The sequence below is a fragment of the Drosophila willistoni genome, chromosome 3R (genome assembly GCF_018902025.1).
Source record: "Drosophila willistoni isolate 14030-0811.24 chromosome 3R, UCI_dwil_1.1, whole genome shotgun sequence".
In the NCBI taxonomy this organism is placed as follows: Eukaryota; Metazoa; Arthropoda; class Insecta; order Diptera; family Drosophilidae; genus Drosophila; species Drosophila willistoni.
Genome location: NC_061086.1, coordinates 9,777,117 through 9,803,248, shown reverse-complemented (window position 1 = coordinate 9,803,248; position 26,132 = coordinate 9,777,117). Strand labels below are relative to the sequence as shown.

Below are 26,132 nucleotides of genomic sequence, written 5' to 3'. Positions count from 1 at the left end.
CAATTTATTTTTCAACTGGGAGTCTCATACAATTTTTTGTTGTATTGCGATTTGCATAAAATTTTTGCGGCGTTTCTCTTGAAATTTTTGTAGCAAAGTGAAGTTTTTGGTTTTTTGTTTTTTAGAGAGCTACTTGACTATATTCAATATATTTGCTCCATAAAGTATGCAATAAATTGTCAAAAACGTATAAAGAAGGAAGATTCTTTCGATGAGAAGAGATCTAAATTCTCACTCAATGTCTTAAATATCAATTTGAATGCATTCACACAGCTCTCTAAAAAATATTTTAAATGAAATTAAAAAAATTACTATTGCTGTTTTCTATTTTGCCATCAATTCTTAATTTCCATTTTTATCATTTCTGATCATTTTTTTTTTTCATTTTTCATTCTCTCAACTTCAACTTTGCATCTTTTTTTTTGGTTTTTTTGTCTTCTCATATTTTTAAAAATCTTCTCTTCACAATATAAAAACAATTTGTACTTTCGAAAAGGGGGAGGGGCGCTTTTTTGTTTTGTTTTGTGTTTGTATTTTTTGTTTGTTTGTTTGTTTATGCTTTGTATTTGCTTTTAAATTGTATTATTTTGTTATTATGTTTGATTTTGCTAGGATTTGTTTACTTTGTTACATTTGTGTAGGATGCAGGAGTGCTGAGGTTCATGTTTTTTTGTATCTTTGAATGTTTTTTACTTTTACTTTGTAATTTCTCTCGTTTCATTTTCTTAATAGTTTTTTGTTTTTTACATTTGTTTTTTTGTTTTTTTTTTTTGTGTATATTTGTTTAGTTCATAACAAGGAAATCAAATGATACATATTTCTTTTTTGTTTTTTTTTTGTTTGTTTGTCGCTTGAAACAAATTTCTATGAAGAATTTGCCAGGGAAAACCCAAGCCAAGGACTTGCCAAAATCTTTTTTAGTTTCGCGGTTTTTTGCCTCTTTTACGCTTAGTCCTTTGGTTTGTGGTTTGTGTGAAAACGCTTTTTTTTTTGTCTATTTTGCAAGTGTATATATTTTGTATTTTGTTTTGTTCATTTGTTTTCAGGTCCAAAATCAAATTTGACTAATTCAAGGAATTAAAGTTTCATTGCATCTAAATAAGGTAAAGTGTATTTGGTTTAAATATTATTATCATTATTATTATTATTATTATATGTATTAATTTTATTTTTTTTATCATAAATTTCCTTTTCAATAATAGAAACGAAACAAAAAACTTAAACAAAATTCCACTATGGCTCCTGTTTAGCTTTCCATTTTAGAGGCTTCTTCTTCTTCTTCTTCTTCTCACAAACTGATTCTTCTTCTTCTCACCTTCTTTCTGTTCTTTTCTTACCAAGTTAGCCAAATAAAGATGGAAAGCAAACTAGTTTAACTAAAGAAAAGTTAATAACCCTGGCTAAAAAACGGCGCCCCAAAAAGTAGGCAACTATTTTTGTTCAACTTTGCCATATGATTTCTGAAGGGGAGCGAGCCTGGTCAACGCCTTTACCTGAGCAGTAGAAATTCTTCTAAAAGAGTAGACGCCACCAGGACGATCCCCTCAAAAAATAAAAGGCAAGCGAATGGAAAAATGTTGTTGCTTCACTTTTTTTGTTAAGGAGACGACGTAGATTTTGGGTTTTCAGGCTCTCTACATAAACATAATTGAAAGGGTTTTGCATTTTGCCCTAATATCATATTTTGAGTAGGTGTTTGTGTGGTGTGTGTGTGTATGTGTGTGAGAGTGTGTGTAACGAAACATACAAAGTTTAATAGATTACACATAGTACAATGAAAACTTCATATACAATATATGCCATATATATATATATATATGCTAATATATAATAGATATATGCGTAATAATGCAATAATAATAGCCATATTTCCATACAAGTTAAAAAGATAAACCCTTAATACATATATATATGTATGCATGTGTGTGTGTGTGTGTATGTTGAGTTGATTTCGGTTCGAGTTAAAGAAGCAAATGATTTCTATATATTGATATTCCTGGACTTTACTAACTGCTACATAGAATTTTACTACAAAAATTGAATTGTTTTTTTGTTTTTGGTTTCTTATGGCAGCGTTTTTTAACTTTGTTTTACTTTGTTGATATTTTGGCAGCATTTGTTGATTTTATATTTATATATATAGTTCATATGTATTGTGTATAATATTTATATAGTTGTTATTTGTTTTTGGTTGTTGTAGATTAATTTAAAAAGTTTGCTTTCTGTTTTGCTTGATTTACTGATGTAATTGATGTAATTCGTTAGGTTTTTTCTTTTTGTATAATAAATTTGCTCTTGAATTTTACTATTAAAATTTTTCTTTACTTCTCTCTTTGTGTGTTTTTTTTTCGTTTTTGTTTTTTGGGTTTAACATTCATATTTTTTTGTTGTTTTTTTTTTGTTTTGTTGTATATCATTTAAGAATTAATCTAGAAAAATTCTAATTTGAGGTATGTATTCCATTATTTTTGTAATTGTATTGTTATTATGTTATATATATATATATATGTATATAATATATATGTAATTTCTGTCATAATGAAAATGTTTGTTTTTGTTTTCATATATGAAGCGTGCTTATATATACTACACTAGAAGCTTACTAAACTTATTATCTAAATATATAGTAAGTACTTGTTAATGCCTTTAATTTGTTTTCTTAAAATGAGAAGCGAAAAAACATTGAAAAGCCTAATTATGACGACACAAAAATTGAATTCAATGAATTTATAATTGGTTAATACACATTTTAAGCAGCCACAAAAAAATGTTTACCCATTTATTTATTATAAATTATTTGGTTTAAATTTCTTTTTTTGCTCTGTGAGCAGCAAAATTTCCAAATTGTTTTGTGTGTGTGTGTTTGTTTGTGTGTGTGTGTGTAAAAATTTTGTCACAGTTATGAGTTCGAATGATGATTGATTGATTGTTTGCAGACCAACTAAATCTAGTTTTAAGCTTACAAAAAATATATATACCAATTTCCGAAAAACCATATAATATCATTTTTTTTAGGGATCCATTTTTTCCATTTTCGTTTTTTTTTTTTTGCTTTTATCTCATGCTTACAGTTTCATTTTTGAATTAGAATTTGTGTTTTTTTTTTTTTGTTTGTTTTTCAAAAATATATTTTTATCTTTCCCAGAGAGAAAAACTTAAGTGCTAAGCCAATGCTCACAGTTTTTGAGTGTTCTTGTTGTTGCTTTTGTTTTCTTCCTTATCCTGTTTTTGTTTTTTACGAAAAATTTTTGCATTTCATTTCGGATTTCTTTACCAATTAAATATCACATATCGGGGAGCTCTTTTCCAAAAAATTTGTCAAACCAAATCAAAAATTTTGCAAAATAAAAAGAGTGAAAAAATGATTGTATCTTTTGTCTGACATGCGTATACTTAATTTTATTATTATTTATGCCAATTGCTTATGAATCATACATATAATTTATGTGTAATACATATATGTATGTGTATGTATGTATATAGGTAAATATTTTTGTTTTTTGCTTTCGTGGCTGATCTTGAAATATTTTTTGCAAGATTTTTTGAGTTGGAGAGGGCAAAAGTCGAAACATACTTAGCTTAAATGCGTATGCGAATAGGAATGAGTGTGTGTGTCTTAGTTTGAGTTGGGGGGTGTTGGGGGAAAAAATGTATTTAAATATATGTATTTGGTGTTTGTTTCTTACATTGATAACATGAATTCTTTAAATCTAAGTTGTAGAAAATGATGATCTATCTTCTATCTGAGGAATGATGGGGATAGAGTTGATGATGCGACTAATGAGGCTTAAAGTTAGAGGCATGACTGTACCTAAGTATGTGTGTGTGTGTTGTTGTTGTTGTAGGGAATGACTGACATGACCATGACCATTATGTATTTAGATGACCTTAAACTGATGACAAATGAATGAATTTGGAATGTTTTTTTTACAGGTGAATGTATGTTAATTATTATATATACACTTTTAAATGTGTGTGTATATGTGTGTGTGTGTTTTTTTGAGGTATTCGTGCATTGAGGCTGCTAAAGAGCAACACGTCTTACAAAGTTTTCTTTTTTTTAACAATGAGGTAGAATTATTATTTTCACTTTTCTTTTAGTAAGTTCTTTTTGTCTGTCTCTCTCTCTCTATCTATCTCTTTAACTCTCCTTCTCTTTTTTGAGTGTTTGTGTGTGTGTGTGTGTAATTGGAAGTCCTTGAATTTCATTTTCGTTTATTTTAAAATGTTTCAAATACCTGAATTGCTTGGATGTTATTCATAACGCTAAATCATCACAATACCAAAATATTCTTTGGCATTTTCATACGTTATATGAAGGATTTTAGTATTTTATTTTATGTTTTGTATATATTTCGTTTGGTTTTTTGGTTTATCATTTATCATTTATTCATTTTTCAGTCAGTCAGTCTTTAATTGCATACTCTGGTTGCCGTTAAACCACCCTAAAAACACACAGTCAATGCAGTTGTTATTTCATTTAGCCATCAGTCCTATACGTTACCCATATTACAATTTATCATCATCACTTTCATCATCGTCATCATCGTACATCACTCATCATCATCATCATTATCAATTGTTATGCAACTTAACACTAACCTGAATACATTTGAGAATCTCTATACTACAGTTGAATAATGTTAAATCGTAATCATAATCAAAATGTCATATATATATATATGTATATAGAACAAGAACACAACATCAAGGATTAAGGTTTTGTTTGTTAGAGTGTCTGTGTGATTGAAAAACGTAGGTAGCCTGACTAAAACCTAAGTACAACATATAAATATATATATATAGACACGATTTGGATTTGTTTGCTTTAGATCCATTGAGACTTATAGAGAAATTAAATGGCAACGATTGTTCGACAATTCATAATTCGTTTCACATTTAGAGCGAATGCATTTCATTTGTTTCAAAATAATAATAATCGTATCCGTATTGTTTATATGTATATATATATATATATGGTATGGTAAGAGAGTGTAGATATTGTGATTAGTTAAAATTAGTAGTAGGTATTATTATTATTATTATTTTTATATATGTTTCTTGGTTATCAGCTAAATCAAAGATTAATATCGAGTTCATGGCCAGAGATCGTGATATTGATCATGTCTTTTGGTTTGGCCCTTTCCTCGTATTGCTTGCTCAACACGTTTTCTAAAAGCTAAATGTTAAATTTTAGTTTTGTTTTCGTTTCTAATGTTTGTAATGATTAAACCGATTGTTGGTCCACATACCCAGCTATCGGTTTCGTAGTGCTTAAGGTTAACGATTAAGTTAAGTAATAATTGAATACATTTAAATGAAATTCGTTTCTAGCAAAACCTGTGTGCGCCTTGCTGATGGGTGTCCTGCCTGCCTATCTGAGGGGAGGGGACCAGCGAGGGAGACGCTCTCTAATGAAATGGCAAACGCAAAAAGTTTCTTTTGTTTTTTATTTAAGTTTCATATGATCCTTGCAAACTCTCAAGATAATTACTTAATTGCTAAAAAAGTGCAGCCCAACTATAATTCTTATACAAATTATTCGCCATTTTTCAATTAGATACCCTTGCAAAAGGTATTAAACAATTGTCATAGTTTAGAAAGGATTAAGTCATCTCGACTCGACTTTTTCATAGATCTCAATTAGTTTTCTAATTGTTGTGAGATCAAACTACTTTCTATGATCACAAAACTCATTTGTTTTAGTTATATTAATCCTCTGCAAGGGTATATAAAATTCGATTATTCCGAAATTTTGTTTCTGGCATAATTTGTTTTGGATTTTTGTTTTTTTTTTTTCAAACTTAAAACTTCAAAGCCTAAACTAAAAAATCATGAAGAAAAGAAAAAGGATTGCTCTCAGGTAACTTAAAGGGTATTTGTTGTTGTTATGTGTACACATTTGATCAATTAGGAATTACAAAGAATTGATTTAAGATTTTTTAGGATTTTTTTTGTTTTTTTTTTTTTTGGGTTTTTTTTAGTTTAGTTCCTTTTGTACTTTGGCAAGAAATTTGTTTAACATAACGAGAGAATGAACAAACGTGAACAAAAATTCGACTATAACATTGACAAAGACAAAGTGACAAAATTCAACTAAGAAAATTGATTTAGTGCTGGCAAGTAGGGGGAAAATGGAAATGGGGGGGAAGGAAAATGGGTACTAGAAGGTAATTTGGGACAGGTAACTCAGTAAGCAAGTTGGCTAAGAATCAAACGAAAACGAGCAAATAAAACTTCGTTAATTGAAATGAAAATTCATTTAGTTTGGAGTTTTTTGTTTTGGAGAGGGCTGGTTTGGGGCTAATTACTAAACTTTAGTTGCTGCGATTAAAATGTTCCTACGTTGTTCAAGTATATATACATATGTATCTATATATATCTTGATATTGATAACTGGTCTAACTGAGGTAATTTGGGCATTGATAAATAATAATTGTTATTATGACAATCGGAGGAATATTAGTTAGCGGCTAAATTTAAAAAGAATTTAATCATTTAAATGCTAATTAAATCCATTCGTCCTTACACAAAATTCGGCAGTTGATCGTCCGGCATTATAATAATATTATATAATCTAAGGCAATTGATAAAGAAATGAGTCTCAAAATTCATACAAACCAAAAGTGAAATATTAAGAATGACAAAATAAGAAATAAAAAGTAAAAAAACCATTGGAAAAAATATTTTAAAAAATATTTCATTTAATCATTTGAAAATTCAACAAAAAATTCAATATTAGATAATAATAGCAGAAATGTTGTTGTTATTATTGTTGTATTTGCAGTAGAATAATTAAATTTATTTAATTTTCTTTTTTTTTGTGTGTGTTTTTTTTCCTTTAATTATAATAATAATTGATATTAATCATAATAATAATAATAATATAAAAAATCAACTAAAATATTCAACTAAATTACATTTAAAAAAAGAGGACAACTGAAATTGTCATTATACAAAAAATGTTCTTTTTCTTTTTTTGAAAAGGACTTGAAAAGGATTTGGGTGGGGGGAGGTTTTGGAGGTGGCATGGAGGGGTGGTCATCTCCTTTTTAGAACATAAAAGGTACAAAGTAAATCAATTTTATTTAAATTTTTCTTTTGTTTATTAAATTGTTTAATAAAACAGACAAAAAATAGAATATGTGCTAAATTTAGTTTATAATCAAAAATGTATGTGTGTGTCTGTGTGTGTGCGTGTGTGTGTGCATCTGCTTTAAATAACATAAAATTTTGGTACAAAAATCAAATTATATTTAAATTATCATATAGTGTCATAAAGGAAATTTTTGGGTTTGGGGGGGAAATACAATAAAGATACAAATTATGCATAAAAAAAAGTTAATAAACTAAAAACAAATATTTGCTATGCTTTGCTATTGCCTTTGCTTTGCTAAAACAAATAAAAAATATTCAAGAGAATTTATTTTTAATTAAAAATAATATTTAAAAACATAAAAATTCAAGAAATTTGTAAATTTTTAATGAGAAACACAAAATGGAAAACTTTACAAAATTTTGCGACAAGTTTTTTTCTTTTTTTTTGTTGTTGTTGTTATTTATGTTACACAAATTGCCTAAACTTTACCAATTTTTGTACATTTCGTCATCAGATGATCTGAGAGAGCTCACTGGACCACAAGTCTAAGCATTTTCCCTTGCCAAAAGTCTGTTTTGATCATCAATGGAAACTTCTTAGACTTTGGTTGGTTGGGGGGAGGTGCAGCATTTGGTCCAGGGGAGGGAGCTTTCCAAATTTAGTTGGTATATTTGTTTTATTTAGTTAATTGTTTTTGTTTTCTATTAAGAATTTTGGTTAAAGTTTAAACATTTTGGCATATTTCGTAGATATTGAAGATCATGCATAAAAATAAGTCAAAATCATTTTGGTTACACTTGCAGAAAGTATTGAAGGATAATGGGTTTGATCAGGCCAAAGAGGACCTCTAACTTCTGAAGGTTTAAGAAATATATTTTATAGATTGTTGAGGAACTAGTTCTATTCCAAATAGAAAAGCAGTAAGCATAAAGAAGTCTCCAAAAACCAAGAACTGAAAAGTTCTGAAAAGTTTTGCATGGCACAGACAACTTTATATATAAGTGAACATATGGAAAAACTTAAAAAATTTTTAAAAATTGTAACAATAAAAACAACAAGTCATAATTCTGCAAGGGTATATAAAATTCGGTTAACCGAATTCGATTTTCTCAAAATATTGTAACCATAAAAAAAAAAGAAAAACGCGCAAATATTTTGTTTTTTTCTGAAAAACTCAAATAAAAAACTAAAAACATACATATGAAAAATTAAAAAAAAAAACTGCCTTCATTTGTTTTATCAAAATATTTGAAAATGTGTTTAATTTTTCTTATTTGTTTGTTGTTTTTGTTTCATAATTATAAAACGGGTTGTTGTTGTTGTTGTTATTGTTGATTTTTGCTAAGGAGGTAATATAAATTACATTTAAATTGTTGCTTATTTAAATTGTTTCTTTTAAGTAATATTATTATTATTATTATTATTATTATTTGTTAGGTTTATTTATTAAGCATTCAGCTTGCTATTTCCTTTAGGTAGTAGAGCAAAGTGTGTGTGTGTGCTTGTGTGTGGATGTGTGTATATGTGTTTTTTAATGTTTGACTATTCTTTATATTAGATTAGTTTATATTTTTTATGTAGGTAAGTTTGTTTGTTTTACTCTTCATTCGTCTTGGTGGTTGAGGTGGGCATAAGTTTATTTTATAATTTTATTTATTTATTTATTTTTTTATAATTTATGTATTACTTTTCGTTTACTTGCACATTTAACTAAAACAAAACATGAAAAATCAAACTAAACAATGGGGAAAAAAATACGATTAATTAAACACGGGCTCTGACTTATATAAAAGTATTATTAATAATAATAATAATAATTGATGTACGCATTGATGTATGCATTTCAATGAATATTTCTATATATATATTTATATATATATATATATATGTATATGTAGTTGGTGGTGCGGTGGTGCTGCCTAAGATCATGTTGTTTGCCTGGTTTAGTTTTTTTTTTCGTTTTTGTTTTTTTTCTTTCTTTTCTTTGCCTTTATAAAGAGAACTTATCGTGAATGTATTTGTTTTATGCCAATTTCTATATCTATATAACTATAAAAAACCTTTCTGTGTCCTCTGTATGTTCACATATTATATATAATAATATGTTTATATATATGTATGTATGTAGTTTGTTAAATATCGTAATTAAAACTCTTAAAATTTAGACGAAAATTATATATATGTATGTATGGTTGGTAGATTTTGCCAAATAAACTTATATATAATTCTCTCAAGTAAATGCCAAAAGATAATGTGTTACGATTTCGCAGCTTGTTCTTTCGTCGGTTTGAGAAATATGATTTTTGGGAACGGGGAGTGGAAGGGGGCGTAAGTAATGTAAGTAAATCAACTTAACGGTAAACCTATATAAGTATTATGCATAACGAATTTTACAATTCGAGTTACTATCACTCAATATTTTATGTTTGTGTATTCCCTTCGTCTGTATGTGTGTGTGTGTGTGTGTTTATATCTGAAATCTTGACAAATTACTTTAGTATTATTTGGTATGTAAAATGGCGGCAAATGCTGAATATGACCAAACAAAAAAAAAAAAAAGAAACACAAAAACGAATTCGAAATCGTTGTGAGACTGGAAAATAACTAACTAAAAGACTCATATGTAGCAATTCTCGGATCAATCTTATTCCTAAACGATTTGTATATCTCAAGCTAAACGCACTAAAGTCACCAATATGAAGATAGACAAAATGGAATATAGAGGAGAGACAAAGAGAAGAGAGTGAGATAGATAGGGGGGGACAGAGAGTAGAGAGTGAGATAGATAGGGGGGGACAGAGAGAAAGTTTTCACAGTTTGGATAAATTTTGAATTTATGGGTATTGGTTTCTCTTCAAGACGTATTCACAGAACATTTTGAATCCTTATGGATTGGCAAAGATATTCACAGATGGACAAATTTTGAATTCGGTTGATTCACAGATGAATATATTCACAGATAGACAAATTTTGAATCTGTTTGTTTCTTTCTCAAAGTATTCACAGTTAAACAAATTTTGAATTCAGATGATTCTTTTCAAAAGTTATTCACAGATGAATATATTCACAGACAAACAAATTTTAAATCTGACGGATTGATTTTTCTTAGGAAAATTCACAGATGGGACATGTTTTTGGTTTACTTTCAAAAAGTATTCACAGATGGACAAATTTCGAATTTTTTTGGGTAATTGGGATTCCTTTCAAAAAGTATTCACAGATGGACAAATTATAAATTTGAATGATTCTTTTCAAAAGTTATTCACAGACAAATGAATTTTAATTCTGACGGATTTTTTTCTCACGAAAGGTATTCACAGATGGACAAATCACGAGAATCACGAACATCGAAAAGTATTCACAGATGGACAAGTTTTGAGTTTACTTTCGAAAACTATTCACAGACGGACTATTCAAACTATTCAAAAACTATTCACAGCTAGACAAATTTTGACTCTCTCTCTTACAGAGAAACAAATTTTGAATCTGATTTCTTCTTTTAAAAAGCATTTACAGTTTTTGAACAAATTTTGAATTTGGTTAAGAAGGATTTCTTGAGAAAAGTGTTCACAGATATAACGGCATATCACAATGAAGATTCTTCAAGAAAACATTCAACATACGTTACGTAACGTGTCACAGTGATGAGGTAATGGAAAAAGTATAGAAAAAGAACAGATCAAACTGAGAAGTCAAGAAAAAAAGATAATGCCTTAAGCCTACACATACCTAAAAATGCAATCACAGTTGCTTTTGGTTTTAAATTTTTTCCAAAAATTTGTTCTTTTTGAACATTGGGTCACAACTTGAAAATGCATTTGAAATGTTTATCGCAAGATTTATATTTATTTTTGGGAGAGAAGGGGATAAGGGGTTTTCATTCACAGTATTGGCTGTTATTTTTTTTCCGAGGCAATTTTGGTCGTTTAAGGTTTGGTCTAACCAAACATGTTTTTTTGTTTTTTTAATTTTTCATAAAAATTTCGTTCATTTGTGAACTGTGTCACAGTTTGAAGGCGACAAATTGGTAAGAAGTTGCCACTTTATCGAGAGGTTACTACATTAAAATGCGGAAACCGAAAGGGCCTATACCTCATACCTTTCACAGATGATTTGACGAATTTCAGAATGTTACAAAAATATAAGTGTTTTTTGAGTTCGCAACGAACTTAGATGGGGGGTCAAAGGGGATTTAGATGGATGGGCTGGAAGGGTTTGAGCCCTATAACACAGTTTTCTGTCATTTTGCCAGTTTAAGTTGCCTAAACATGGTTTTTTTTTGTTTTCTAACACAGTTTTTTGGGGGTTTTCTTATGACTTTTAATTGGATTAAAAGCAAAGATAAGGGAAGAGAAAGAGGAAGATAGTTGGAAAGAGAATAGAGAAAGAGATTTATAGATGAAAATTGGTGACTTTTTTGGTTTTTTCTTTTGGTTTAAATTAAAAAACGCACAAAAATGAAAACAGGAAACATTGAACCGCTCTATAAATTGTGGGATGTTGGCATACCATTATTATATATAGTTTTTTATATCCTATATATATATAAAAAATTTGGAAAAATAGCTTAAAGATCTACAATATCTTATCATAAATTGTTATTATATAATATTATAATATTATTAATCAGAAGAATATAGAAATGAATGCATGTCGTAAGGGGGAGAGAAATGCAGATGACATGCAAACAAATTAGAGAGAAGTTCATAAGATGCTCAATCAGATGATCATCCTATTTAAGAGATCGATGATATAAATATATATATATATATATATATAAGTATGTCAGAAGAAGGGTGGAAAAGTATTATTTTGGGTTTGGGTTATAAATTCTAATGCTATAATTAGACTTGCCTCTAAACTAGTTATTACTTAAGAATTAATGATCACGCTGCGCCGAAAAATGTTTTCATTTTAGTTTTAGTTTTGTAACTTCAAGTTACAATTTATATCCAAATCTTAGCATAACAAAAGTGAGAGTAAGAGGAGTGAAGAAACTAGAAGTTGGAGTAGGAGTAAAATTTCAAAGTTTAGCTTGAGATATCAAAAAGGTTTTCAAGTCGAGATTGTTTCTTGGATCCTTGCAAATACATATATATATAAGTAGTCTTTTACCTATTTGTGAGTGTTTTGTTTTGTTTGTAGAAGGGTTGACACGGTGGGGGCGGGGCTGTGGGGAGTCTGGGTTGTTGGAGTTTCTAAATTTTAAAACTGATTTAATTTTTTTTGTTTTTTTTTTGGATTTGTGGGTTTTCTTTTCTTTTTTTTTCTTCTCTATCTTTTTGCCTTACTAAATTCTAGTTAATTACCAATCGTTTCGGTAAAGATGTGCATAAACTTATTCATTTTAAATTTAGTTTTTAAGATTTGTTTTTTTTTTGTTTTTAAATGTTTTTAGTTTAGTTTTTCTTTTAAATAATCGTAGAAAAATGTGTGTTTTTTTTGTTTTTGTTTTACGTTATTGAGCAGCACAGCAATTTTGTCGTTTGTTTCAATAAAAATGTTTGCTTTGCCTTCAATTTTTGCTAAATTTTCTCAAACAATGCCTTTTATTTTTTTATAAGTTTATAAATTTTTTTTATATGTTTCAAGTGATGTTTGTTTTTGTTTTTTTTTTTGTTTCTCTCTCTATTTCGCTTTCTTCATTTTCATATATAGCAATTTCTATATATGTAGATAAAAATAAAATAAAACTTAAAATAAAAAACTCAACAAAAAATAACAAGAAAATTCTTTATAGTTTTGCATTGTTTTCTCTCTTCATTTTTTTTTTTTTTTTGTGGGGTTCTCATTTTCTTATAAAAATTAGTTGGAAAATGTTGCGCAATTCGCTTAGAAATCCACTTGAGCAGCATTGAAATAGTCATTGAAAAGGACCATGCAGGCAGCTGAACCTGATCCCCCGATTGCTGCCTCCTCATAAATGGATGGTTGTCGTCCACCAATGGGACCAGCTCCAGCTGTGGTGCTGGTGGTGTGCCGCCATATATTATTGGCCGCCTCGAGGAGTTCACCGGCCGAGGACGAGGAATTCGAACTGACATCTGAGCTCATATCTGTGGCAGCGGCCTTGAGGTGGGCAGCGGCACACTCTTGGCTTATATTGAGATGGCCAAACAAGTCGCTAAACATCTCGAGATTTGGCTGTTGCGATCGTCCCGTCGGGGACGATGTGGCTCCGGGTAATTCCCATATGTTGGATTTACCATAATGCTGCGTTTGGCCCCAACTATTGTGACTGCCGTTTAAGGAGGATGACGATGAGGTCAACGATGCGGTGGGCGAGGCTGCATGGTGTAGATCCTTGAAAGTATCCCTGAGTTGAGTGTTGGCCAATATGTTGGTGTTGTTGTTGTTGCCGTTGTTGGTTGTGTTGCTGTTGCCGGCGGCATTAGTGGGTGAAGTTTGTGCCCAAAGCATTTCTTTGCTGTGGCTAGTGGTTGGACTTAGCGATGGCTGTGAACCGCTGCCCGATGAGCAGCCACTGGTCGAGTGAGTGGAGCCAGTCGAGGAGATGTTGCTGCTGCAACCCCAAAGAGCAGATATGGCCTCGGCCTGGCCAATCGATTGATTCCAGGCACCATGCAATTTGGTGTTTGGATTGATGTTGCTTGAATTATGGCTAATTAATAAGTTACTAATACTGCTGCTGACACCAGAATTGTTGTTGGCGATTTGTTGCTGCTGCTGCTGCTGTTGCTGCTGGAACTTGCTCATCACATCAGCCATTGCCATTAGATTGCCATTAGAAAAATGCAACTTCTGTTGAGTTGCTGCAGGCGGTTGTTGTTGCTGCTGCTGTTGTAGCTGTTGCTTCTGTTGTTGCTGCTGCTGCTGCTGGAAGTTGGCCAGGCGATGAGTAGCTAAAGCTACATTTGGCTGAGATGTTGCTGGCGTCGTTTGTGGTGGTTGCTGCTGATGTTGCTGCTGCTGCTGCTGCTGCTGTCTTACCTGTTGAGCATGCGGATGAGCCCCAATTAAATCTGGATTAATTTGTTGCTGCAGCGGTGCCGAATAATCAATGGCTTGATTAAAGAGCGGCTGTTTCGAGGCCGTTGGAGCACCTAAGGCTGGTGACCCCAACGGGGCCTCATGTTATGCGAGCGTCTGCAGCCTTGTCGTTGTGTTCTTGGCATAGCAAAAGCTCAAGGGCTTAACAAAGTGAGTGTCCTGGGTATTGCAATAGGGACAGGTAACCCCATGCGAGTAATCGCTATAGAAGCTCAGCCGCTGTTGTGGATGCATAAGCATTTTGAAGCAGTTATTGCACTAAAAGATTCAAACAAAAGAAAATGGGGAAGAATAGAATTGTAATACATTGCAAATCATGCGAGATTTAGCTTAAATCTATTGGATCTATAAGTTACCTTGAATCGTTCGGCGCAACAGGGCATGGCAGCAAATATATCATAGGCATACATGGTGCCCAATACCAAACTGGAACCATCCCAGGGTTCATTGCAGAATCTAAGGCAAAAACACACAACAAAATCAATTAGTTTCACTACCAAAACTCCTGAAACCAGTGTAATCGTTAATATAACCGTTGGGCAAGTTAGCGAACTCAAAATTTAGTCTTTAATCGATATCGTTAGTTAGCAATCAATAACTTAGTTGATAACTCAATTAATTACAATAGATTACATCTGATAACCAATAATCAAATGAACTTAGTGAAATAACACAAGGTCGAGCATTCGTAGCCATCACATTTAATCGCTTTGTTCTTATGTTAAACATAAGTGGCTGGCATAGAATGCCTTAACGACCAGTTAACCGACATATAAAAATCATAATGCTAAACGTAACTGAAGTTTAGTATCCATTCGTTTTGGGTTGGAATTTCTTACCTGCAGCTAATGACGCGACTACTTGAAGTGCCATCCAGACAACTCATGCACACGCAGGTCAAGTACAAAGAGCGTCCCTCATATTTAACCTGAAAAAGTATAAAGGAGAAGAAAACAAAAGAACTTTAAACGAATGCCAAAAATAAAAGAGAGTAAGACATATACGACAGAATGCTGTAGACAGGCGCAGGTTAAAAAGGGCGAATGCAATTTGAGGCACTGTAGCCACACACGCAAACCTCAACATAAAATGGACATGCCATACACAAGGAAGGTCAGAGAGTCGCGGCGAACACAGGATGGCAAAACCAGCCGCATAACTCAACAGAAGAGAGGCACAAGAAGGGGGAGTAGGAAAAATGAAAAATTATTTGAAAAGCAAGTTAGAAAATTTTCCTGTGCAACAGTCCAAGTGGAAATAAGCCGAAGCATGCCATACCCTTCATACCCTTCACACTCTTCGTTTGGAAAACTTTTCTGAATAACTTATATATGCATTTTGTACAGATATTCCTTTCTTTCCCTATGACATAATAGGGCCGGCAACCTTTGCCAATCTTCTCTCAGTGAAAAGAAAATCTTTTAGAATTTAATGCAACTCCAAAAGGAAAATGTAAACGAAGGGCAGAGGGGCGGCGGGCATCTGGAAGGCAGCAAACCTTTGCGTCGCGACATAATAATTTCAAATAAAATGCAAAATGCATAAACTAGCCCAGAAGGAGATTGGCATTCGCCCACCAGGAAAAACGTTAAAGGCAGCAGGCACCACCATGACAGTGGCAAACCAATCCCAGCCCAGATGCCAGACACAGAGACCCAGACCCAGAGCAAACCAACCAACAGTTGGCAATGAATTATAAATCCAGGCTCAAATTAAAGCACAGTAAAATGGGGAGCGCCTGAGGCCCGAGGGCGACCACTCAACCATAACGTGGGTAAAAGCGCTCCTAGGGAAAGTAGGAGAAGCAAGGCAAGGGCGACTGATGGAGGGTGGAAAAGGGGCAATGGAAAAACAAACCCATGAAGCGTAGGTTGTACCTATGCTTAACCCTCTCTACCCCACATCGAGTAAAAACTGCATCATCGTTTTGGCATTCTGCTGCATTTGGCGAAGCACTTTATTAGGTGCGCTGTTGTAATTATGTTGACTTAAATGGGTCATAAATTGCTCAGAGAACCATAGAGGGAGAGAGACGGAAAGAAACCCCACCTAACCACTTCTCTTCCTTCCTTTTTTCAGCTAATTGCAGTTGAAAGTTCTTTAAGTTGCACGTGGGCGAGTGAAAGCGATGGCAGCAGCAGCCATTTAGTTAGGCGTGGGTGCAGCACTTCAGTCTACTTCATTCTGTCTCATATGATTTTTTTGACATTTATAAATGATGGGGGAACATGGGGGGCATAGCTCATAAGTCTTACCTCAATGCAGCCATTGGAATGCTGCTTGGGACTCAGAAAGAAGGAGCCATCCACCAGGGGATAACGATCGAATACAAGCAAAGGCTCCTCACACAAAATGCAGGCCACGCGACTCATCTGCGACTGGGCCAATGAGGATAGTATAAAGAGGCGTGTCTCATCATTGCCATGATTTCCTTCATCTTCAATCTGCAATTAGAATGTAAAGAAAAAGTTTAATTTAATTTTTGGATACTTTTCTTTTCTTAGACATAGAAAAAACAAAAATTTAAATATAAAGGTATTTCAAACCTTTGTTGCATTGTGACAGAACAATAAAGAAGTAAAGGAAATTTCACCTGTTCCAAATTCACGAAATATACGAAAATCCTAGTAATAAAGTTTTGCCCACCTTGAATATTTTCAATATAAACGACAACATCAGGAGCAGGAGCAGGAGCAGGAGCATAGGAATGACAGCAATAGGGGACTGTCTAAGCGCCAACAAATGAACCATAAAATCCAAACGTGCCAGCCAGAGCCAGCAAGCCACACGAAGCGCACACGGAGCACGTTGCCGTTGTCTAAAGCCAAAAGTGGCTAACACGTTGGCCAAATTGAATGCACACACACCTACACACAAACACATATTTATTCAGGTGGTTTAGACCAGGCCAATTCCCAAATCGATAATCAATATGGCGAGCCAGCAGCCAAATAAAGCCGTCAAAAAGCCAAAGCCCAAGGTGTTGAAAGGATGCACAAAATATGGTCAAAAAGGTAAGAAGAAAACGCAGCCATCACCACCAATCAAAGCCAACTAACCCAAAATGATGAAGCAATATGGCATGAAGAATGCTTAAAATGGGGGTTGACTCTCCTTTTTTTTTCCGTTTAGTTTTGCGTGTTTTTTTTTTTTTTGGTAATTGCTCACCTGACCAGACGAAATAACATGAAATGCTATACGGTCCCTAGCTCCTAGCTCATGGCAGACAGTCTTGAATTATTTAGCAGAGAAATGAAGAAATTTAGCCAAACGCACATATTTAGGATAAAAGGACACGTTCGAAAGGAACTTGACTGATAACCAGTCAATGACAGATAGAAGAAGTTTAATGCACTTTTAATAAGGATAAGCAAACCTTTTCAAATTTATATATATCTCATTCTCTCTCTTTGTCATCTTAAGGTTAAGCAGAGTAAATATTTGCCAAAAATAGAAAAGGGAACAACATCGAGATTAATATTTGCCTAGAAATTGTATCATAAATCTTTTCAGAAGGTCCCCGACAAAACAATAAAATCCAAGTGAAATTCGATTAATGAATGTTTGCAATGAAAATTAAAGCAATACAAGTAACAAGAAGACATTCATTCATTAAACAATAGAAGGACTATCCAAGAGAAGGTAGGGGTGGATGGCTAAGAGGAAAGCCTACAGCAATTAAGTTGATTGCTCAACGATAAAGTGGAGGATGAACACTCTAATGGTGGAGAGTGTTGCCAACAATTGCTTGTCTAGGGTTACCAGCAACAGAGCAGACAATAACAATAACAATATAGCATCATTATCTATGGAATCGCTTAGCATATACTTTAGTCAAATGCAATGGAATGAATGAAACCAACATCTACTCTTAAGCTCTGTTATCTGAATGGCCAGACAAACATTTCATCAAAGTCCTTTTTCTCTGTTTCTCTCGTTGTGTGTGTGTGATCAATAAACATTTCGTTTTCATGATGCTACGTGACGAGTTGCTAATTTGATACAACTCAAAATGTAACACGGTCGTTGGCCAAAAGAAAAGTAAAGGATTCCAAAATATATATAAGTTATTCCTTGTTTAAAAAGTAAAGGCCAAGGAACTCTCTCTTTCTCTCTCTCTCTCTTCTAATATAAAGTTATTATTTGTTGAATTATTGTTTATGATTACTGAAAAGACCGCGACAGGGCTTTTGGTGTTGGGCATTAATAAGATTTTATGGCATAGAAAAGTCAAAAAGTCGAAGTGCAATAAACTCAGACATTTTTTGCTTTATGTATAGTCATAGTAAAAACTCGAAAGACAGTTAACAGCAGCAGCAGCAGCAGTACTAATGAAGCCATTCAGTTGTCATTTCCCTTTTGGCTTGCATTGAACGCATAAATCAGTTTAGGAGAGTTTTTTTTTTTTTTTTTGGTAGCCGTTTTCTTTCATACATTTTTATATTTTTTTTCAACACTCCGATAAACTATAGAAAGAGGGAGCAAAAGGCAGAGGCAGAGAAGGCCACAAATCAAAAGGTTCCCCGTATGGAGCCACACCCCACACACACACACACACACAAGAATGCCAAAGACAATGGCAACTAGCAAGCAGGAAGGAAACAAGGAAAAATTCAATTCAATTGAAAGTGCTTCGATTTTCATAAACACATTAAATTAAATGGCATTTCAATGCGTGCAAATGGAAGTGAAAGAGAAGCAGCAAAGACGGGGAGGGATGGAGAGGGTCGCGCGGGCCGTCAAGAAGTTGTTGATAGTTTTTGCAATCCATTAAAAATACTTCTTTTGCCATAAATAAATCTCAGACACAAAAGCCACACTCAAAAATATCCACCAAATGGAACAATAAAGTAAATCTTTTATGCTACCAACTAGAAGGCATACTAAATTTCTACTACAGAAACCAATCAATTTTTACCTAGTAGCTAATTTAATATCTTTTTTTGTTCAATCGTAAAAATAAATAACCATTATTACATTTGTTGGAAATTAATTAAAAACTATGAAAATAAAGTAGAAAATTGTTGGTAATTTTTTTTTATTTTTATTATCTACAATAAAGGGTTCCAAAAAAAAAGAGGAAGAATAAAGCTTTTTCGAAAATTCATTTGTTAGCTTGGGGCTCTACAAACATATTCATAAAACGCTTCCATGAGTGTTTGTGCAGACGATGAGCAAACATGGAGTTAGTGTGTGTGTGTGTGTGTGTGTGTTTATTCACTTCTCTCTCAGTGCCTTTGTCGAACTAAAAATCTTTTCATTTTACCTTTTCTTTTTTGGTAGAAAATTTAATTTATGCCAAAAAGGCCTCATTAAAAGAAGTGGGCGGCAACCTCATCGCGTCATCATCAACTTTGTCGTCGTCGTCGTCGTCGTCGACAACTAAAGAAAACTATTTTTCCAGTTGTATTTAAGTTTCTTATTTATAATGCGGAAAAACAATTTTCACCGTCAATCATTGTCTCAATTGAAAAATTGCCAAAGAGTAGGCCCCATAAGCACAAATTAAATGCTTTTTTTTGTTTGCCCCGTGGGCGTAAGTTAGCTGAGAGCAGGCAAAGAAAGACAAAAGAAATTTGAATGGGAAAATAAATTTGAAAATGTCAACCAACTTGTGAGTTGTGTGTGTTTTGTGGGCGTGTCATGGTAGGAGTTTTTTTTAGCTAGGTGGCTTACAGATGTGACTACGGTTCATTCAGGAAAACTGACAATGACAATGAAAGGAAATTGCAAACACGCCTCCCAACCAAAGAACACAAGGAGAATAAGCTTTAACATAAACATAAGTAAGGGATAAATTGGGTTTTGGGTAGAGAGGGAGAGAGAGAGACAGAGACTATGACAGAGCAGAGGAGCTAGAGCACTTTTATAAATGAAATGGAGTAATAATATTTTGCGACAAGCAAGCCAGAGTCAGAGTAGGAGCAAAGAGGCATGCACCCACAATATAATGGTTGGCAACCGTTGCATACCGTCAGGCGCAGCTGGGCAACAATGCAACTTACCAAGCAACAGTAACAACAACAACGAAAACAAGACAACAATACTACAAAACATGGCAGACAAACAAACATTTCAATAAATTCAAAAAGTACCAGACAATGAGCAGAACAGGGCAACACGCAAAAGGAGTGCCAGTCAGCCAACCAAACAGCCAACTAAGAAGAGCGAACACTGTGAAGTGGCTTAAAAGCTTGTTCAAGTCGCTATGCGTTGGTGTGTACGCGTGTGTGTGTGAGTGTTCATAAGAGCAGCTGCTCCAACACATTGTTTTCCATTGCAAAAGAAGGAATCTCATGTCATTTGCACTTAATTCGAATGCACGACACAAAACGGATAACAAACAACAACTTAAAAACTGAGAATGGAAAAGCAAAAAAAAAAAAACGAACAAAAAAACAGCGACAATTTATTTGATATTTAAATATTTAAAAACAATTCAAGTGCTAAGTTGTATACCCTGCATCATGTGGGGCATATTAAAAACAGCACTAAGAATTCGCCCAAGTTTTATATTACATATCTTTCTTTATAGCCAACTATAAGTCATCAGAACATAATGAGCAGGTTTTTCGACTAAGAAGACTTACTTAGAAGTTGTTCTAGTAAGTCCTTTATATTCTTCAAATTTAACCAATTTAGATCTCAGCTTGTAGTTTATCCTTTTACGCAGAGTATTTTTTAAGTGTGTCCTCAATTTATTTTTGTATTTCTGTGCATTTCTTGTGCCCAAACATTCTTCAGTTATTTGCCTTGTCATAAACAAAAAATTTCGCTTTCAACCAAAGATAAAAAAAAGAGAAGAAAACAGATGCCAAGGACTTGCTGCTTCACTTAGTTATTTTAATTCGTTTTATTCATCTCTATGTTGTTGATTTTTTTTCGCTCTTCTTTTTCTTTTTTTTTTTTTGCATTTTTGCGATTTTGCCATTAGCAAAAGAAAATGCTTGAGGACTCAAGGGTCTGGAGTCATCTCTTATCATAGTCAGTCAGTCTGCCTCTTTTCTACTTATATTCTGTTCTGGTCTGGGTCTCCTCTGACCTTTAAATATCAATTTGCAAATAAATTGTATTTGCCCTTTACTTTAGTTGGACTTTAGCTGGACCTTCGGCATCGTCTCGTATATTTATATAAGTATTGTGCATAATGGCTTTTTATTGGCAAAAGCCAAAACCAAAAACGAATGAAACACACACACACACAACAAAAGGTTCAACAAAAAAATGAACGTAAAAAGGGAGCAGCATGCAATTTCCCTTTTCAAATTTCAAATTCCCCCCCGGCTTACAGTGCGCCTCTTAGTATGCTTTAGTCTGTTTTATTTACAGTTTATTGAACTGCATTTTGGTTGGCATTTTCTTTTTATGGTTAGCAAATTTTCCAGACATTTGGGCTAAGCTTAAGAAAGCAATTTAAATGCATTCGCAAAAGTGGCAGTTAATAGTTTTTATTATTATCACGTATAAAAGTTAATTGTTTAATTAATTTTTTTGCGAGACTTGGTTTGGTTTTTTTCAAAGAAATTCCAGTGCATTGCATTTAATAAGAATTTAATCCCCAGGAAAAAGAAAAAGCAAACTACGAAAAGTAATTGCATCCTTGTTTCGTTGGATGTAATTTCTTCCACTCAACTTAATCCGCTCCTTGGCTCCTTGGGGCTGGCTGCATTTGATGGGAATTTGTTGTTGTAAGAGTAGTTACATTTGGCTCATTGTTGCACAACACATGGGCATCGGGGGCGTATGAGTAATGACTGATAAAAGTTGAAGAGGTTTTTTTTTTCTGTACATTTCTTATCACACAACAAACTACAATGGATCAATGAACTTTACCGTTCTGGTTCTCGTTCTCGTGCTGCTCCCAGGCGATAAGTTTGTTTGCCTAGTGCTTAGAGACCTCTATAGACATAAGTAGACTATTCAAAAGTAGAAATTACTTTTCTACTCCTTTCCCATGTCCAATATTTTTTTTTCATTTAATTTTATTTTATTTTATCAAGAGGCCTTCTCAAGATAAGGGCGAAAAAGAGTGTCAACTTAGTGCCATGAAGACTGCATTTGCTGACTAATTGATCGTTGAGTACTCAACAGAAAAGCAAAGAGGAGAACAGATGAAGGGAGGATGGTGGGGGTCAGGCATTCAAATGGTTGTGCCCCAGGGAGCCAGTTGAACCTAATTAAATTTTTTTATCGCTCTGCACATGCAAATGCAAAAAACTCACTTTGAAGCATATCTTTATAATTGCAAAAAAAAAAACGAAAGGCAAAATGGAGAAAAATCGAAGTGGCAAAGCCAGTCGAGGCGAGGGCAAAAGCTGTCTGCATTTTAATTACAAACGCACAAAAGGAAAATGGCAGTCAAAAGCGTGGAAATTCTAACCTCAGTTGGCAAAAAAAAAGAAAAGGAAGAATAGAAGAGCAGAATCGAGAGACAAAGTTTGTAAGCGAATATATAACAATGGCAGCAAAAAACTGGAAGCAAAAGTGTGGAAAGAAAGAAAGAACTTGTGCAACTTCATGGCGAATGTTTGATTAAAAAAAACAAAAATAAAAAAGAAAACTTGAAAGAAAACTCCAAAGGAAAATATAAATGCATTCCATATACGTGAAATTAAAGATGCTTTAAGCATTTTGGTGCCAGGTTGAAAGTTAAAAATCCCGTTTCTCTTTAATAATAATCATAAGTCGGGTATATATATAATTAAAAGTAAAGTCGGCACTCCAAACAAAAGCAGCTCAAGGCGAACTTAAAAGCCACCAAAAAGGATCTGGAAAGAGACCATAAAAAACGCAGCCAGACGCAGACAATGAACACATACAATACGCACACACACAAACACACATTCGCACACATTTTCACAAAAAACGACGCACATAATGAAAATGTCAAAATAAACACGACATTAAAAACCTTCTCGCAAAACGAAGATGCAGACAAACAGAAACGCAGATACGTGTACACACACACACACACACACACACACACAAACAAAGGCAAAGTGAAGCCAGTGCACTCGAAGCCAATTTAAAGACCAATAAATGCCAAAAGAGTCCTTGCTCAAGAGCTGAGCACTCAAATTTTGTTTAAGGAACTAGTTCTTAAGCAAATTTCAACTACTTGATACTAATAATTGATTCTTAGCTGGTATTAAGCAAGCAATTCAAGTTTATTAAAGTGAAAGAGAAGTGCAGTCTATGTAAAATGAAGTAGAAATGCAATTCACTGTAATGAACTAGTTCCTAATACGATCAACAATTAATGAACATGTCCTATTATTCATTTTTAAGTTGTTTCTTAGGAATAAGTTGCTCTTGTTAGGAAACTTTTTGTCATTTGCTATAAAATCGTTTGATTTGGTTAAGTTTGAGGATAGCTCCTATTCAGATTCTACTCCGAACCAGTTCTTTCATGTCAAAACACTTGCTTAACCACAAGTGCATATGCAAACGCTGATGATATGCTTATGTGGGCAACATCAAGACCGCTAATCATGACACAAGTTAACAAAATACAAGAAAGACAATGCTCTCTTCGCTACACACTGACTTAGGAGTAGATAGGTAGGTAGGGACATAAATGCCTTTAGGTGGTAGGTGTCACTAACACCGCTAAGTAGCTGGCGTCACTTTCATCCTGATTAGCATTTCTAATTAAAGCTTGGTAGAGCGCGCGGGTCTGGTAAACACACATACACACATACTTACATACAGACATATGAGTCGTTTGAACGCTAAGGATAATGACACCTGTGCTCAGACAGACAAGCGATGAAAACGACCTCCTACTCAAAACTTATGGAAAAATGGAAAGTTCTGCTGTCTAACAGAAATAAGACAAGCTCAAACCAATGGCCCCCATGTAAGCTTCATGTTTAGTGGCAATTAAGACGCCAAAAGCTTAGCAGGACAGACAGGCAGACAGTCGGGTCAGTGGGAATGGTAGTGGACGGCACTCCTATCTATTAAAAGTGAAAACATTTACATTAATAATTAGCAACAAGCGCCATCACTTTGTTGGACACTAAAAACTTCATCAACAACAACAATAACAAAGCACTTACTCTCACATACACACACACAGATACACACCAATGTGCAATTAATCAAGGATGCGCAAGAAAAAACAAAAGTGTCGCGGGTTAAAAAACTTCAAGTTGACAGTTTAACTGACTAAACAAGGTGCGATAAGTGCGAGAGACCTTCTAAAGTTGAATAGCCAAAAACAGAAATCACCGCAGGACAATGACCATAAAAATGGAGGAGAGAAAACAAGGAGCATGGAGGTCCACGAGAAGGAGCAAGAACAGCAACAGCTAACAGCTGCTGTCAACGCTCAAGTGAAAATGAAAATGATTTAAAGCACATGGACATGAAAACGTTAACGTGAATCCCTACTCAATCCTCCTCCCTTGCCTTTGCCTTTGCCTCGTCCTTCCTCTAGCTGTGGTCCTATTTCTATGGCAAAAGGAAAACTTTTCACTTGTTCTCGTACTTATTTGAAAAGCTTTTTGAAAACTTTTCATGTTGCTTCTTCACGCAAACAGAAAATAAAACAGAATTGCAAAAAAAAAACCTTTCGAATCGCATTTGTGAATTATTCATTGCATACTTTTGTGTTTAAGATGACTGTACTTTCCATTTGCAGTCTTTTGTTTGGCTAATCAAACTAATAAACGAATGAATGAATGAAATAGCTTACAAATTGCATTGAGTTCCTGCATGTTAGTCGCCATGGATACAAATATTTTACACTCACTTCCTTTTTTCTTTCCCAAGACAGACAAATACTTTTTCGGTTTCTGTTTATGTTGCTTCGGTTTTGGGTTTACACATTTTTGAGTGCGGTCGGTCGACAGGCAAGAAATGAAGACGGGTGGGCAACAAGCATATATAAAGCCACAAGAACCGCAAAAACCGTAGAGTAATTAAATTGCATGAGTGCCAAGAGACGACAACGACGAGGAGGACTTCTCATGTCAGCCCGAAAACCCAACCAAACCAAAAATGTGAAGGACGAATTTTGAACTCATGTCAGCAGCAGAAGCTCAGGATTCTTGCTTGAATTGTCTACTGGCTGCCTGTCAGTTTGTAGTCGAGAGTTATCATTGCTTAGAAATAATTTTATTACACATTCTTGCAAATATTTCCAGAGCATAATCACACAATAAAACGAGAAATGCGATATCTCTCGTCTGAAGACAAGCAAAAGGCGGATAGGCGTGGTCGCCTTTCATTTTACTCTTGTCGATAATTAATTTTTCGCAATCGTATTACATTTCCCCTGCAGTTAAGCATCTTAAGGAATAATGAACAAGAAACGAAAGCAAAAGGTGAACACAAATCAAAAACCAATAAAAAGAATTCTGCTCTTTATGTTTCTCTCCTTTTCCTTTATTTTTTTTTTGGCCAGGACACAAGTTCAATGCACTAGCCGGGTTGGTTATTTATTTAAAAGATGCTGAGGAAGAGCAGAAGAAGACGCCATGGAGTTAGAGAGTTGGAGTGAGGAGGCGTAGCCAGTCAGCTGATAGCATAGTGGCAGGCAGCGCATAAATTTTGCCAGCATTGCAAATAAAAAGGAAATCCATTCATGGATACAAAAAACGTTAAGTGCGCCAAATAAAAAAAAATAAAAAAAAAAGAAACGAGAGAAAAGCAAAGTTAAATCAATAAATAAAGCATAAAAGAAGCGCTCCTGCACGACACACTCACACACACACAGAAGGCATACAAGCAATATATGCATGTACGATGTGTCTAGGTGGAGTAGGTAGGTAGGTAGATGGTAGGGACAAAAGTGGCGCCCCATCAACGTCATTAAATCAATGCTGCCTGTCGTTGCCAGCAATAGATAACGACCAGGACGATGGATCAGCAGCAGCAGAAGCAGCAGAAGGAGAGAAATAGGGAGTCCGACTGGATATAGGAGGAGACAAAACGACAACGATGCAGCAGCGAAAGTTTGCCAAGTGACATTAACACAAACGACAGTCAGTAGCAGTAGCTGGAGTAAGAGTGGGAG

The 26,132-nt window shown here is 33.9% G+C and overlaps 1 protein-coding gene across 1 annotated transcript in view; it reads right to left on the bottom strand.

Annotated features, from left to right (window-relative positions):
• Positions 1 to 12,854: 12,854 nt before the first annotated feature.
• LOC6650673 (headcase protein) overlaps positions 12,855 to 26,132 on the bottom strand; it is an 89,982-nt gene continuing 76,704 nt past the window's right edge. The window contains exons 3-6 of the mRNA XM_023180186.2: positions 16,366 to 16,554; positions 14,950 to 15,038; positions 14,467 to 14,566; positions 12,855 to 14,368 (exon numbers count right to left, since the gene is read on the bottom strand). Of these exons, the coding sequence (XP_023035954.1) occupies positions 14,195 to 14,368; positions 14,467 to 14,566; positions 14,950 to 15,038; positions 16,366 to 16,554 (552 nt within the window). The 3' untranslated portion in view covers positions 12,855 to 14,194. The remainder of the gene's footprint in view (positions 14,369 to 14,466; positions 14,567 to 14,949; positions 15,039 to 16,365; positions 16,555 to 26,132) is intronic.